General features: G+C 38.2%; 1 protein-coding gene across 3 annotated transcripts in view; it reads left to right on the forward strand.

The window, feature by feature from the left end:
• The window catches only part of LOC144994463 (TBC domain-containing protein kinase-like protein), a 41,132-nt gene extending 28,735 nt beyond the window's left edge, over positions 1-12,397 (forward strand). For all 3 annotated transcript variants that reach the window (XM_078952354.1, XM_078952359.1, XM_078952351.1), the window contains exons 24-26: positions 2,409-2,572; positions 3,559-3,718; positions 11,913-12,397. In XM_078952354.1, the coding sequence (XP_078808480.1) occupies positions 2,409-2,572; positions 3,559-3,718; positions 11,913-12,023 (435 nt within the window). In that variant the 3' untranslated portion in view covers positions 12,024-12,397. The remainder of the gene's footprint in view (positions 1-2,408; positions 2,573-3,558; positions 3,719-11,912) is intronic.
• The last annotated feature ends 1,865 nt before the right edge of the window (positions 12,398-14,262 follow it).

Consider the following 14,262-nt stretch of genomic DNA (forward strand, 5'->3'; position numbering starts at 1 on the left):
TGATTTATTTCCAAAAGAAAACATGGTTACAATAAAGAATGACCTCACAAACAAAAGCTGTTGCTTTTTCTTGACTTTGTTTACAGGGAGGGAACACAGAATTTGATCCCCTAATGATTAATTGACAGAAAATGATCCGTCCATCGTTTTATGGAATGGTTTGTTTTTGCATGCACTCATGGTTCTGGGACTCCGGTGCCGGACCTAGCTCTGCTGCCCAGCACCGGTCTAATGAGATGTACACAGGCAGAAATATGAAGGTGTATATGCTGTAAATCCAAGTGTTGCTCACATCCATGTTTATGAATAACTTATCAGGTGAATTATTATTTCATGGGAACGAATTGTTTTTGACTCATGTCTGGTCACGGGCTCCGTAGTTTACAGTCTTTGACGGTTGGTCTAAAACGCTTCTCAGTCAGTCTGAAATTGTGCTTGGAGGAGTTTTTGATGACTCATCAGAGATTTTGTTTTTGGCTCGCTTGAGGAGATTTAGGTTACAGCTTTGACAATGGGTCCAAGATATCTCACGGTTTGAAAGTTTTAATTGGATGTTCAGGAACATGTTGATGCTCCCAGCTGTCTGCATTGGCGTGACCCTTGAAGGCAGCCATACATTTCCTTGGGTCTGTCCATTTTAATTTAATTTTTGGATGGTTTTGTACTCTGGAGCGCTGTGCCGTTTTATGTCTTATTACGTAGCTCTGATACAGCTTTTAAACTATAAATGCAGAGCAGAGTAAAAGCGCTGTCTCTTGGCATTCGCTTTTGCTTTTTTGGATAACAGCAACTCTTTTCATGCCAGTACATTATACCTGCTCAGTAAATGACAAAGTAGCTCATTTGTATTACTTTAACTTCTTTTTTTTCTGTTGCTGCTCTTACTTCTAATAAATCAAACTCACCAAAGAACTTCAACTCATCCAAATATACTTGAATCAAACTGTACTGCTACATTCAGCTGCTTTCACTGAATATAAACAGACATCCCCTTGGTAGTACTCTGTGTAAAACCAAAATATGTATCATTTATAGACACCTTTTCCAAAACTAGTGAAAGATGTCATTAAATGTAAAGGAAACCTAATGAATTAAGCTTAAAAAAACAAAATTCTAATGTGGAAAAGAAAATGTAATAGAAAAACACAGAATACAAAAACAATGTTTTGGGTTTGTGTTTTCTTGAATGGTCTAAAGACTCAGGGAACCTAGGAAGTTTGTATCTGTCGGCTGAAACACCCTGTCATTGAATGGGTCACCTTGTTGGAAGATGAAAGTGTAAAGAGAAAGTCTGATGTCATTTATAACAACCCAAAGCAGTTTGTTTACCTTAAATTCCGGGCTATAGAGCACACCTGATTACAAGCCGCACCCATTACATTTTTAAAGGGTATATGTGTTGGGTGTGTATGTGTTGGGTTTTTGTGTGTTTTATTAATTCATTTATTTTATTATTATTTGCATTTATTTTTATTATTGTTCCTTTCTTTTTACTATGTTTATTATTTTAAATATTATATTATATTTCATCTTGTTTTTTTAATTCTTTCTCTGGGAAGCACTTTGAGATGCTATGTAGCATGAAAAGCGCTATATAAATAAAGTTGAATTTGAATTTGAATACCAAATTATAGATACATGAGCCGCAACTGTCCATTAGCCACATGAGCCCACATTGAAACAACCCAGCTGGGACGTTGAGCTGACCCTGCTCCATACACAGTAGGACTCAAGTCAATCTCAGAGAGGGAGAAGCAAATGCAATCATAATTTGTATAGTCTCCTTGTCTACATTAAAGCCTATTTATTTGATCACAAACCCGTTGGTGATGGTGGATTTTTTTACACTGCTTTTAATGATTGCTTTTAATCCGGAAATTACAGTATTTCTCTATTCATCTGCCTCCGCTACGGAATGTAGATCCACTGCCAACCGCAGAGTCGGCCAAGGGTCATTAGACTTATTTGTCGTGCAGCTGACCGTGCTCAGCCAGCCCTATTGGATGAATAATTTTTAAACTACCGTAAAACTTTGTTGGTTTGTTCAGTTTTGTCATTTTCCAATAAAAATGTCTCCTACAGCTTTGCCTGCTGGAAGATCCACATTTGGCAATTCAGGTGCAAACTGACTACAAAGGAGTTGTTTACCCATTTAGATTAAAACGAATTGTCCCAGTATGCACATTTGAGTTATTTAACCTGATCAGTGATGCAATATAATTAATTTTCTTATAGTCAAAAATTTAAATCTAAGGTTCTTTTTTTTTCTCTTTCAACGGCAGAATCCGAAAATCCTTACTTTGTGAAAGGTTCCTTTAAGAACATTTGTAAATGCATCTTTGGGCAAAAGCCTCCACCCAGATGAGTTTTGAAATTCCATTTGCAGTGACTCTCATTCTCTTTTGCAGTCCCGGGAGCCCCTGGCACTGTGTGACCTGAAAGCAGAGGCGTCTCCCAGGATCTCAGCTGAGGATCTGATTGACCTCTGTGAATTATCTCAGGCCGGGCTCCCCAAAAGAAACAAATCTGGCAAGCCCAAGATTGTCGCTGTCGATATTCGGAGTTCAGAAGAGTATCCTTCGATGTGTACTTTAAAATTTTGATACATACCCATTGGCTGTTTACCGTTTGGAACTTTTATTGAAAATCAAAAAAGAAAAAGAATGCTATGCCTTTTTGATGAGTGAAGACATAACCTAGGGGATGTAAACACCAGCGCTCATGCTGAGTTAGGTATAGATCTTAGTGAGGGGTTTTGGGCTTTATTTTTCCATTTCTCTTTTCTTCATGAGATAAAGAGTGAACACAGTCGGAAGAAGTTGCTAAAACAAAGGGGGAAAATTGATGAATTTGTTTAGCAGGTCAAATGCTCCATTGAAAACCACGGATAAAGGCCAAACTAGTTGTGCATTATTCCTAACATAAAAAACGCAAGGTGTTCCCATTTCATAAAAGGAAGTTTGTTATTGTTGCACTCACAAAAGTCCCTCTAAGGCTCCTAAATAAAATTTAAATGTTGTTAGGTTTATGATCCATCATACTGGTTTTTTTTTTCTCACCTTTATAGGCCTACTTCAGATTGCAGTATGCAATTATACTTAAATGAATGTTTAATAATGATACTTTTTCTGTATTTTACTGAAAAAAAGTAAACTGTTTTTATTTGAGCAGTTATTGGATAAGCATTTTTAAAATTAATGGGAACTGGCCTATTCAGCAAATCTTCCCATGGGGACATGAAGGGGTTTTGACCACGTCCACAGGATTTTGAAGCTACTTTTCTCTAAGATCTGTGGTGGGTGTCTGTGTTGTATATGTTTGTAAGTAAACACATTTTCTTTTTAAGAGATCTGTGTTCTTAATTTCTTTCTAATCTCAATGGCCACTGTTAATTCTGATCAATGGCCTCCATTGGATGAGATTCATTTGGAAAAGGTTATTTACCTTTTAGTCAAACTAAGCACAGTCAAACCAAGCAAAAGAACAGGGATAATTTTTTCTGTTTGTTGTGCCACATTATTCATCAAAATCTTTGGTCCTTAACCCAAATGACCTCAGCTTTAGCAGAGGTCATGTTTCTGGCAGCATCAACGTTCCCTTCAGCTCTGTGTTCAACCCTGACGGGGAGCTGGTGCAGTGTCCGGCTACAGGAGCCCTGCACACCTACAAAGGGAGCGTCATCGTCGTCATCAGCCATGCTGTGAAGAGCGCCATCATAGTGAGTACGCCCACACGCAGCACATCAGATTAAAAAGACATGAAGCTGGAATTAAATGGCGAATTTACGGCTAATTTAAGCTCTGAAAATTCCTGAGACCTTTCTGTTTTACTCAGGAATGTCTTACAGAAAAACTGCATGATTAATTCAACGCTTTAAGATTTAGCCTAATAACAATCTCTTTGCTTGAGGCAACAAAACATAAAGGATTTTGAGGTGTTTTCTTAATTTTCAGAAAATGAGCAAAGAAGGAATGCAGACACAGATTTGAAAAAGGATTTCATGTTTAATCGCAAATCTCACATTTCATATCTGTACAGGAAAAGTAGTGGGCACTCAAGGTCATTTGCAATCTAATAATAAAGATCTGAAAATGAGGGACGGGGAATCCTTTTTTTTATGTGCATTCTGTCTTTATGGTCTAATGGTAAGGACATGCTATTCTGCATGTTGGATACTGTTGGGTATTAGAGCTCTATAAAGTGGAATTAAGCAATTATAATTGAATTTCGCGTCACCTGTGCATTTTTTTGTGATGACACATGAGCTTGTCTGCTGTTGAAAAGGTCAAATTTCTGCTTAACTCTGCACCAAGAAGGCTTTGAGCAACAGATTGTATAAATAAAAACAAATGGCTTATAGATATATTGTTATCAAATGTTGGATTATGTCATTTCAGTGCACTTTTTGAAAGACCCACTCCAATGATTTTTGTGTTTAGTGTTTGTGGCATTTTTCTCATGATGTAGGATAGGGGTGTCAAACTCATTTTCACTGAGGGCCACATCAACATAGTGGGTGATCTCAAAGGGTACGGTGGCCCAGAAGGGTCACAACACAACACATTAACCTTACACACAACACATTAACTTTACACACAACACATTAACTTAACACACAACACATTAACTCACAACACAACACATTAACTCACAACACAACACATTAACTCACAACACAACACATTAACTCATGGCCCAGAAGGGTCACAACACAACACATTAACTTACCTCACAACACTTTAACTCACAACGGAAGTAAAGCAGCAATTGAAGTGCTTTTATTCTGAAATGTCCACTGGGCTGAGCGGCTAACTACCTAACAGAAGTTAATGTCACAGTGAGCTGTGGAGGGAGGATGTTATTGCTACAAGAGAAGCTAGCAGCAGTGTTGCCAGAAACTTTCTCTTTATTACAATTCTGCTTCCTCTGAACACACACAATATGAAGCACACTCCTCCCTCCCACCCCTCTCTGTCGCTGCACGCACGCTCCTCTCCTTTCTTCTGCTCCCTCCCCTCACACATGCACGTGTGGTCCCCAACATACACACACACGGGCGCGCGCGCACACACACACAATGAATGAAAGAAGGCCGGTCCGCTGAAGAAATATTCAATACTGTCCTCCTTTTTTTAGATCAGGAGAAAGAAGAATACACAGCCTTCGTTGAGTTTTCCCTCCTACTGGACTGATTTAGCACCCGATCCGATGATTTTTCAAAATAAAAGATAGTTCAGACTAATAATAAAAGGATTGATAAACACAGACACTGCTCCATGTAGCGATCAGACCATAACTTTAGCAGGTGGCTCATCCCACACGCAGCCGCAGTGTCAGGCTTTAAAGAACACAATTTTTAAGAGGCGGGCCTTGCACCCCCCCCAACAACAGGTTAGATGACAGAGCCCGTTAAGCGTCTCTGCCTCGTGCGTTCACTGAGCTTCAGTACATAGAAGCTCACAGCCACACGGCCTAACGTAGTCTGCTATTATATATTCATGAGGGGGGAAAAAACGCAGAACCGACCCCAAAACCGCCCAAATTATGAAAACCCGGCCAAAGCCATTTTTACCCGCAAATTTAGAACCAAAACCGCCCAATCTGGCAACACTGCTGCTAGGTTCTCTTGTAGAAAAATCATGCTCCCTCCACAGCTCACTGTGACATTACTTTCTGTTAGGTAGTTAGCCGCTCAGCCCAGTGGAAATTTCAGGATAAAAGCACCTCAATTGCTGCTTTACTTCCGTTGTGAGTTAAAGTGTTGTGAGCTAAGTTAATGTGTTGTGTTGTGACCCTTCTGGGCTATGAGTTAATGTGTTGTGTTGTGAGTTAATGTGTTGTGTTGTGAGTTATTGTGTTGTGTTGTGTGTTATTGTGTTGTGTTGTGAGTTATTGTGTTGTGAGTTAATGTGTTGTGAGTTAATGTGTTGTGTTGTGAGTTATTGTGTTGTGTTGTGAGTTAATGTGTTGTGTGTTAGGTTAATGTGTTGTGTGTAAAGTTAATGTGTTGTGTGTTAAGTTAATGTGTTGTGTGTAAAGTTAATGTGTTGTGTGTAAAGTTAATGTGTTGTGTTGTGACCCTTCTGGGGCACCGTACAAAGGGCCAGACATAACTTATAAATGTAACTAAAGGTAATGAAAAATAAATGTAACCACTCCTCAATGTTAAATAACTCATTATTTATTTATTATAACTTTTTAAAATGACAATTACAGTTGCATAGAAAACACATGTTTGCTTGTTATTCTAGCATAAATCCTTTTAAATTGATTCTGTCAGGTTAGGTTGTATGGAAAGTGTTTAAGTCCTAATGTGTAGTTGACCAATCCGATATTTTAAGTCTGATTCCCCTTAGATATGAATAAATACACACTAATTTTATTTTTTATTTAAAGAAATTAAAAACTTTCCCAGGCCACATAAAATGACATGGCGGGCCACATTTGGCCCGCGGGCCTGGAGTTTGACACATGTGATGTAGGATATACTGTAAAGAAGCGACCAGGTAACCAATCAGCAACTAGAAGCTACATCCTTCCCAAAACTTTTTATATATTTACCTAATTAGTTTGTTTGTAGAGTAAAATTTCTATAAAGAGCAGATCATGACATTACAGACTCAGAGGGTTTTCTAAAAAAAATTTCAGCTGTGCTTGAATGTCACTCGCAGGTCTTCGCTCCATTATCCTAAAGTTTGTGGTGGCTTTAAAGAAATTAAATTCAAAGCATTAAAGAATCTTTACGATCAACTTTCATGTTTGCTTTAAAGTTGGTGTACTACATATTTTTCCAGGCTCCTTTTTCAAACATGCTGAGTGGATTTTCCTGGAATTCGTTCAATTTGTGCATTAAAACTGAATTTAGTACAGCGATGCGCCGCAGCAGCGGCCCTCCAACATGCATATTTCTGAAACATCAGCCCTTTTGACATGCAGCTCTGTTTGATCTCCTTGGATTGAGAACAGGCCAATGCAGAAGCAGCAGAGTCACAATACCAGTTCTATATTTGAGTGGAGGAGGTTTTTATACTTTTTAATCCACATATATATGTTTAATACTCTGTGTTAACGTGATAAGTTTAGGTGTCTTGTGTTTTACATTCACTCTTTTTATTTATTTTTATAAACTGTTGTAGTCAGTTGTTTTTTTTATTCTTTAACGGTTGCTTTTGCGGCATAGTTTTACTTAGTTATTTTTGTTTAAATGTAATTTACTTTGTCATAGAGTATCTATATATAAATAATGTTTTATTATTTATCTATAATGTTCATATCCTCTGGGTATGCCAATTCTTTTGCTGTTTGTATTTCTGAATGTCTTTTTTGCTGCTGAAGATAAGAGAATTCCCCCATTGTGGGGTGAATAGAGTTTATATAATCTAATCTATTCTAATCTAATCTTATAAAAATGAATATTGATTCATAATGATGAAAAATAGGTGAAAAATCATATACCTCTGAACTGTTGATGGAAAACATTTTTTGTAGAAACTCAGTTACTTTAAACTCATGGGTGTTGACACGAATCAGATGCCAACTGAGCTCATAAGTTTTCCTTTAGCTTTAAAACAACAACAAAAGTTATTTTAAATACATTTTATATAATCCAATTTAAAATAGAATAGAAAATAGAAATAAAGGATTTTAACATAGAAAAAGTATGGATATGTTTATATTCCTTTGGGTCAATTACTGCTGCAGCTTGGGTCGGCATGGGGACCACCAGCTTGTGGCACAAATGATGAGTCATGGGGGCAGAGGCAATGCTCGAGTTCTTCCTGGGCAAAATTTTTTAAGGGGCAGATGCAAGCAGCATTTAAGACTTTCATAAAGTGAGTTAATCTGACACCTAAAAAGAGGTTTAAATGAAAGAAGGGGAATGCTGACTCCACGAAAGGTAAACATTTTCAATTCATGTTTGAGATGGAACACAAATGAAGTCTATTCAAATTGACCTATTCAGTATGAAAATTGGAGGATTGATTTGATTCAGAGGAGCACAAATCATTTTTTTTTAAAAGCCTTGTTTTTGGCACAAAAACTCTTTGCTGAACGGTAGAAATTTTCCCTGAAGCAACTTGGATCTTGTGTCTATATTTGTTCATTGAACCAGGAGGAAGCTGTTTGGCTCAAGGGAATGTGCAGAAAAGCACATAACCAAATATTTCAATGCGTGTCTGGACAAAGCTCATTTTAGTCCAAACATACCTGCTGGCACCAAATCAGAGGTAAGCCGCTAATGGCTGTCAGATGAACGTGGCGTGAAACGGAAACCTTTGCTAGTGGGAAATAGGTTGAGGTCAACTTAACACATCCTAAAACCTGTGTAATATTTAATTGAATCGCTTAGTTCAAAAGGGGCCCCAGTCCACAATTTTTCAAAATAGAATATTATATGTTCTATGGTCTTCAAGGGAAAAGCTATCTGATTATGTGCAGAAAAGTCCCAAGTCCGTTGTAATATATTGACTATGCTTGACATTTAAAATGCATTAAGTGCAAAATCCCTGGACTTGGGCCTCTCTTGCATGGGTTTAGCTTTATCCCATAGATGGCAGCACTAGTTATCCAATATGGCAGCGCCCCTGTTTAATTCAAGAAGGGCCCAAGTCCAGAGACTTTAGTTTGCTAGTCCTCTGAAACTACAAAAGTGAGGTGCTTAATATTATTGCATTTGTAAGCTATGAACTGATGCTAAATCTGGGTAAAGTATTAATCATTTGGTGTAGCCTCCCTTTAAGCTATGCAATTAAAATCATTTCCTGGAAAAACAAACCTCTTGGACTTGGGCCCCTTTTGAACTAACTGATTCAATTTCTGCAGAGCTGCAGTAATTCATTTGCCTCTAAGTTGTGGGTGTAAATGTTGGCATGGAGTAAGCCCGCCCCCTTTCCATCATCCATCATGTGCTCTCCCGCTAGCTTACAGCAACTCACAACTCTAATCTAACATTACCGGTGCAACAAAAATGCGAGCAATATTGGAGCTTTCCAGCTATTCAGTCTTGAGCCAGATGCCAGCTAGGATCAGAAAAAAAAGACTTACAACTATCTAGTCGTCTACAAGTGGATGCATCGAAATGGAGCAGAGCAGAGAGCTTGTGGCATGCCAATTGTAGCAACTATATCCCAACTACAAGCTTTTTCAAACTGCATTTTTTTTGTCTGCTTCTGATGTACAACGATTTGAAAACATAAATACAATTTTAAGTCTTACTTTTCTTTATGTGTGCTCCATCATGGGTAAAATGTCACAAGAACATGGAGAAAAAAAACACCATTTACTTCAAAGTACTTGACACAATCATAGCAGACTGTTTATCTCATAATTTCCCAGTAATTCTTTCTCATACTTATTTATTTATTCCTTTCACGAGGCATCATTGTCCAACTAATACTCTGTTTTCATCCTGTATTTGTAGAAACAGTTTTCACTTTTATTGCATTTCTGAATATATGAAATCATTGGAAAATAGAATATTGTGTTGTTAGCCTTCAAGATCTTATTGTAAAAAAAGTTTGCTGATTCTCTGAGTCACTTAACATACTCTTAACACTTAACATACCTCATACATCAAATTGACCCAGGAACATCATCTCTGTTCCTCACAAATGAACATAACAGGAGGGTTAGCAATGTATTTATTTCAATTTATTTCTACTATAAGTCGCTGCGGAGTATAAGTCGCACCCCTTGCCAAACTATGAAAAAAAGGGCGACTTATAGTCCGGAAAATACGGTAATCTTTGCATGGTAAGGTTTTATCAACTTTTTCAGATTGGAAACTTTAAGCATGAGATCATTTTTAATAGAGTAATTGGCAGAAACCTTGGCTTATCTCATCCACTTCCTGGCTCACTGCTATTTTGTCCATTGTTGTAGCATGTCTTTAGGTCCTAAGGGTGTCTCTGAAAGGCATCTCTGTTCAAGGATGGGAGAAAGCTTGCACTCCTGCCGTGCTTTGGTGTGGCTTTTTGGAAAATGTTGTTTTTCAGATAAATCACCTGTGCTTTCTTTCAGCCTGCCGTTTAATGGTTCTTAGAAAGGTGGTGTCTCACTCCTGTGTCAGCAGGTGGTTTTCAGGCTGTACATTACTGTGTCTGGCTGTAGTTACGTCTGATCTTTAGCATCCTCTTTTGCAACCCACTGCTACAAGGAAAACAGTTCATCTTTTACTGTTTTAGTCCCCCCCCTTCTTTTTTTCTTAGTTATTCACCCTAACTTTTATTCTACTTACCGGTAGTCCTTTGGTCTCCTCTTAGGCTGCATTTACACTGCAGGTCTTGATGCCCAAATCCGATTTTCTGACTATATCCGATTTTTTTGACGACCCGCTTACATCATCTTTTAAAAGTGACCCGCATGCGATTTTTGCAGTTACACTATTCAGTGCTGAAACTATCAAACTTACACATTCTGAGGACTACGTAGCAGCATTTCCGCCTTCCGCGGACCTCCTTCGGACGCACCGCAGTTCGTCGAAACTGTCCCCGGGACTAGCTTTGTCGTCAGACCAGCAGCCGGATCACCGAAGGCGGAAGTGCTGCTACACAGATCTGAGAAACTGTAAACCATCATATAAATTTGTGTTTCCAGTGGTGTCCAGACATAATAAAGGCTGATGTAATCCCCACATGTTTACATCCAAGATACTCATTGCAACAATGCCCGCACAGAGTTTTAAGTACCTACACGGCCACGGCCAATGTTTTAAGCACATATAGCCTAATGATAGTCCTTCTTCGCGGTCCTTGCAGCCAAGAAAAAAAAAACACTGACCACACGGATTAAAAAAATTATGAGTGAGCAGGCCCTTAATAATAATCATAACAGTAATAAAAGCACATTTAGAAGATGCGTGTTGGTCCAAACGGCAAACGTTTAGCATGGTGAAACCCTCCCCTTTTTGTTGTGTTTCTTTTGTGTGACTGCGGTTTTCATGAAGGCAATGCAGCGACGGAAGGAGGCGTTGCCTTGGACGCTCCTGGATGAGGCAGGCGCATGAGAGGGGATGCGCAGGAGAGGAAAAAGGAGGGCTGCTCTCCCGGCTTATGTGCTTTCTCTGAGTTTTGAACGAGGAAGTGTTTACAGACGTTTTGCTGTCCTAACAGTTTGATCCAAGCAAAGAAATGAACGGCTTCTAGCCTGTTCCAGGGCAACGGTGCCCCGCTTGATAAGTTACCATTTGCGTCCTGACCGGGACCGGACCGGAAATAGCAGTTTCCGACTACAGTCTGAAGCCTGAGGCTGAAAGGTGACACACTGATGGGCTCCGGCTGTCCTCGAACAGCAAAATCAGCGCACAAAAGCACCTGTAAGTCATGTGGTCTCAGTTGGTGGTGTCCTGAGTTGACGTCACTGACGTATGACTCGCATTTACTGGGGAATATCCGATTTGTCTGCTTACATGGCAAACGCAAATGCACGTATCCGATTTGTATCCAATTTATTTCCACATATAAATGAGGCCTGAATCCGATCCAAGAAAATCGGAATCCATGCATTTTTTATCCTGCTTACACGTTCATATACGATCTGTGTCACATGGGAGGAAAAAAATCGGAATTGGGTAACTTGAACCATGCAGTGTAAATGGGGCCTTAGTTTCCCTGTTTTGCATCTGTTCTTCTAAATCCCAAACTTCCATAAAACAAGTTTTGTTTTTTCCAGGTAACTTAATCGCTTTAATCCTTTACATTAAGAAATGCAGAAATTAATATTTTATTTTCATCTCAATTTTTATTTTACTGTCATTTTCATCCATGTTCTCATTATTCCTTAAAAAGGGCTTAAAGAACACTGAAAGAAAAACATTTCTTATATATGTCATTAGTAAAACGAATGAAGTGACTAGTAAAATTAGACTATGAGAAAACTTGTCAAGTTTTTTTCTTCATTATTTGTCTTTCCAGTTCGCTTCACAACTCGTCAAGGTGAATTTTCCTCGGGTTTGTGTCTTGGATGGAGGAATCAACAAGCTGAAGCTCACTGGCCTCCTGACAGTCCCCTCCCCTCAGATCTGACCACATTCTTCATCACCAAAATAATGGAAACAATCTACAGCCTAAATTATTTGCAATTATATACATATTACGTTTGTGTGATTTTAACATTATTATCTGGCATTGAATAGAAATTTCCTTCCAATTTATACCCCGTGAGAACTTATTATCTCTGATTTTCATAATAAAATTGTTTAGTTGTTGCAAGTGTCTTTAATACATGATTTTAAAAAACAGTAGCTATATGTTAAAATTGTGGATGTAAAAAAGATGACTTTTTTTTTACTCTCATAAAGAACTAAATGAAGTTGATTCAAGTTTGTTGGTACTGAATAATTCCAGAGTGTTGAAGCTCTTCATTTAAAAATTAAATGATCTTGTTCAAAAAAAAAAAATTTTTGTTTTATAAAAAAGAAAAGGATTTAACTGGACCACCCAAGGGTTTAGATATTTAGGAGTACTGATTACATCACAACATTCTAAAATGTACATAGAAAATTATGGTAAATTGATTTTAAATTTAAAATCTGATTTAACACGTTGGGAAAATTTACCTTTGTCCCTAGTAGGTCGAATAGAAACCGTCAAAATGAATGTTCTCCCTCGCCTGCTATATCTTTTTCAAGCTCTTCCCATATGGATCCCATCCTCCACTTTTAAAATATTAAATAAGATGATCTCTATATTCGTGTGGCAAAATAAAAAGCCTAGAATTCGGAAAAAATTATTATGTAGTTCTAAGAGGGATGGCGGTTTAGGATTACCAAATCTCAAGCTTTATTATTGGGCGGCTCAACTAAGAGGGCTGGCTGAATGGGTGAGCCAAGATGTGGATACAAATTGGATAAAACTGGAAAACAATGCTTCCCCCTCAGTTTCACTTGAAACAGCACCATTCTTGGGACAGAAAAAATGGAGAGTCCTCAAAATATAAAACAATTTGATACTGTGTACACAGAGAGTATGGTCAACTGTGAGGAAAAACATTGGCGCCCCCCTGACAACTTCAAGAGCACTCAAAATTTCCAAAATAGCAGACTTTTTGCCGAACAAGATAGATCCTGGTTTCTCAGACTGGGGCAAAAAAGGTTTACAGTAAACCCTTGTTTTTCGCGGGGGTTATGTTCCAAAAAGAACCCGTGATAGGCAATATCCGTGAAGTAGAAACATTTTTTTTTTAACTATTGTTTATACAATTAAATACTCTATTATACATTGAAAAGAAAGAACAAACTATTTTACAGGCTCGAGCATTTGTTTCACAAATCAAAGTACTATAGAAACGTTTTTTTTCAACAAATAACTTCTGTACTGTACTGTCAAATAATAATTTTAATCATCAATGTGAACAGAAGACTTCAAATCGCGTAGATTAGCCCCGCCCACCGCGACCCGAGTAATTGGATTAAACGGGAGAAAATTTAAAATGATTATGAAAAAAATACAAAGTACAGTGGGACAAATAGTGACTCGTGTATTTCACTGCTCTACAGACTGAGCCGCCGCATCCTGACTCCGCTCTGCAGTGTTTTCTTCTTTTGAAGCCGCGGTGCAGCTGTGTTTGTTCAGGAGAAGAACATAGTGATAGGCAGTTGTCGCTCTTTTTTCTATGGGTTTCAGAGAAACTCGAAATCGCAAGAGAATTTGCACGTACGTAATGTAAATTTAGCAAGCTGTTTTACGTACGTGTACATATTAAACTTCAACGTTATTGACGCACAGGTAGAGAAGAAGCGGAGTGACTTTTTAGCCAATCAGAATGCAGAACACGATGCACGATGCAAATCCGTGAAGTAGCGAAACCGTGAAAAGTAAACCGCGTTATAGCAAGAGATCACTGTATTAACAATACATCAATTATTTGACGGAGACATCTTAAAATCTTTCAAACAATTACAAGATAAATACGGTATAGATTCCAAGGATTTTTACAGATACTTGCAAACAAAGGACTACTTAAGGTCGTGTGGGGAATGGGAGGCTTTGAGACACCCACCAACTCAAATAGAATAGTTAATGATCAAAAGCATTGTTGATAAATCAAGGAAGAAGATAGTATCAAATATGTACCAATGTCTGCAGGCACACCTGTCAGATAATTCATTAGATCTGAAAGGAAAATGGGAATTGGAGGCAAACATTGTCATTGAGGATGAAAAGTGGGCAACAATCTGCGAGGGGGTTCATAAAATTTCAAACAGTCCTACATGGAATGAGTTCAACTGGAAGATTATGATGAGATTTTTCAAGACTCCTTACA

Source organism: Oryzias latipes, chromosome 1 (assembly GCF_053564925.1).
Source record: "Oryzias latipes strain Hd-rR chromosome 1, Olatipes_Hd-rR_3.1".
NCBI classification, from domain to species: domain Eukaryota; kingdom Metazoa; phylum Chordata; class Actinopteri; order Beloniformes; family Adrianichthyidae; genus Oryzias; species Oryzias latipes.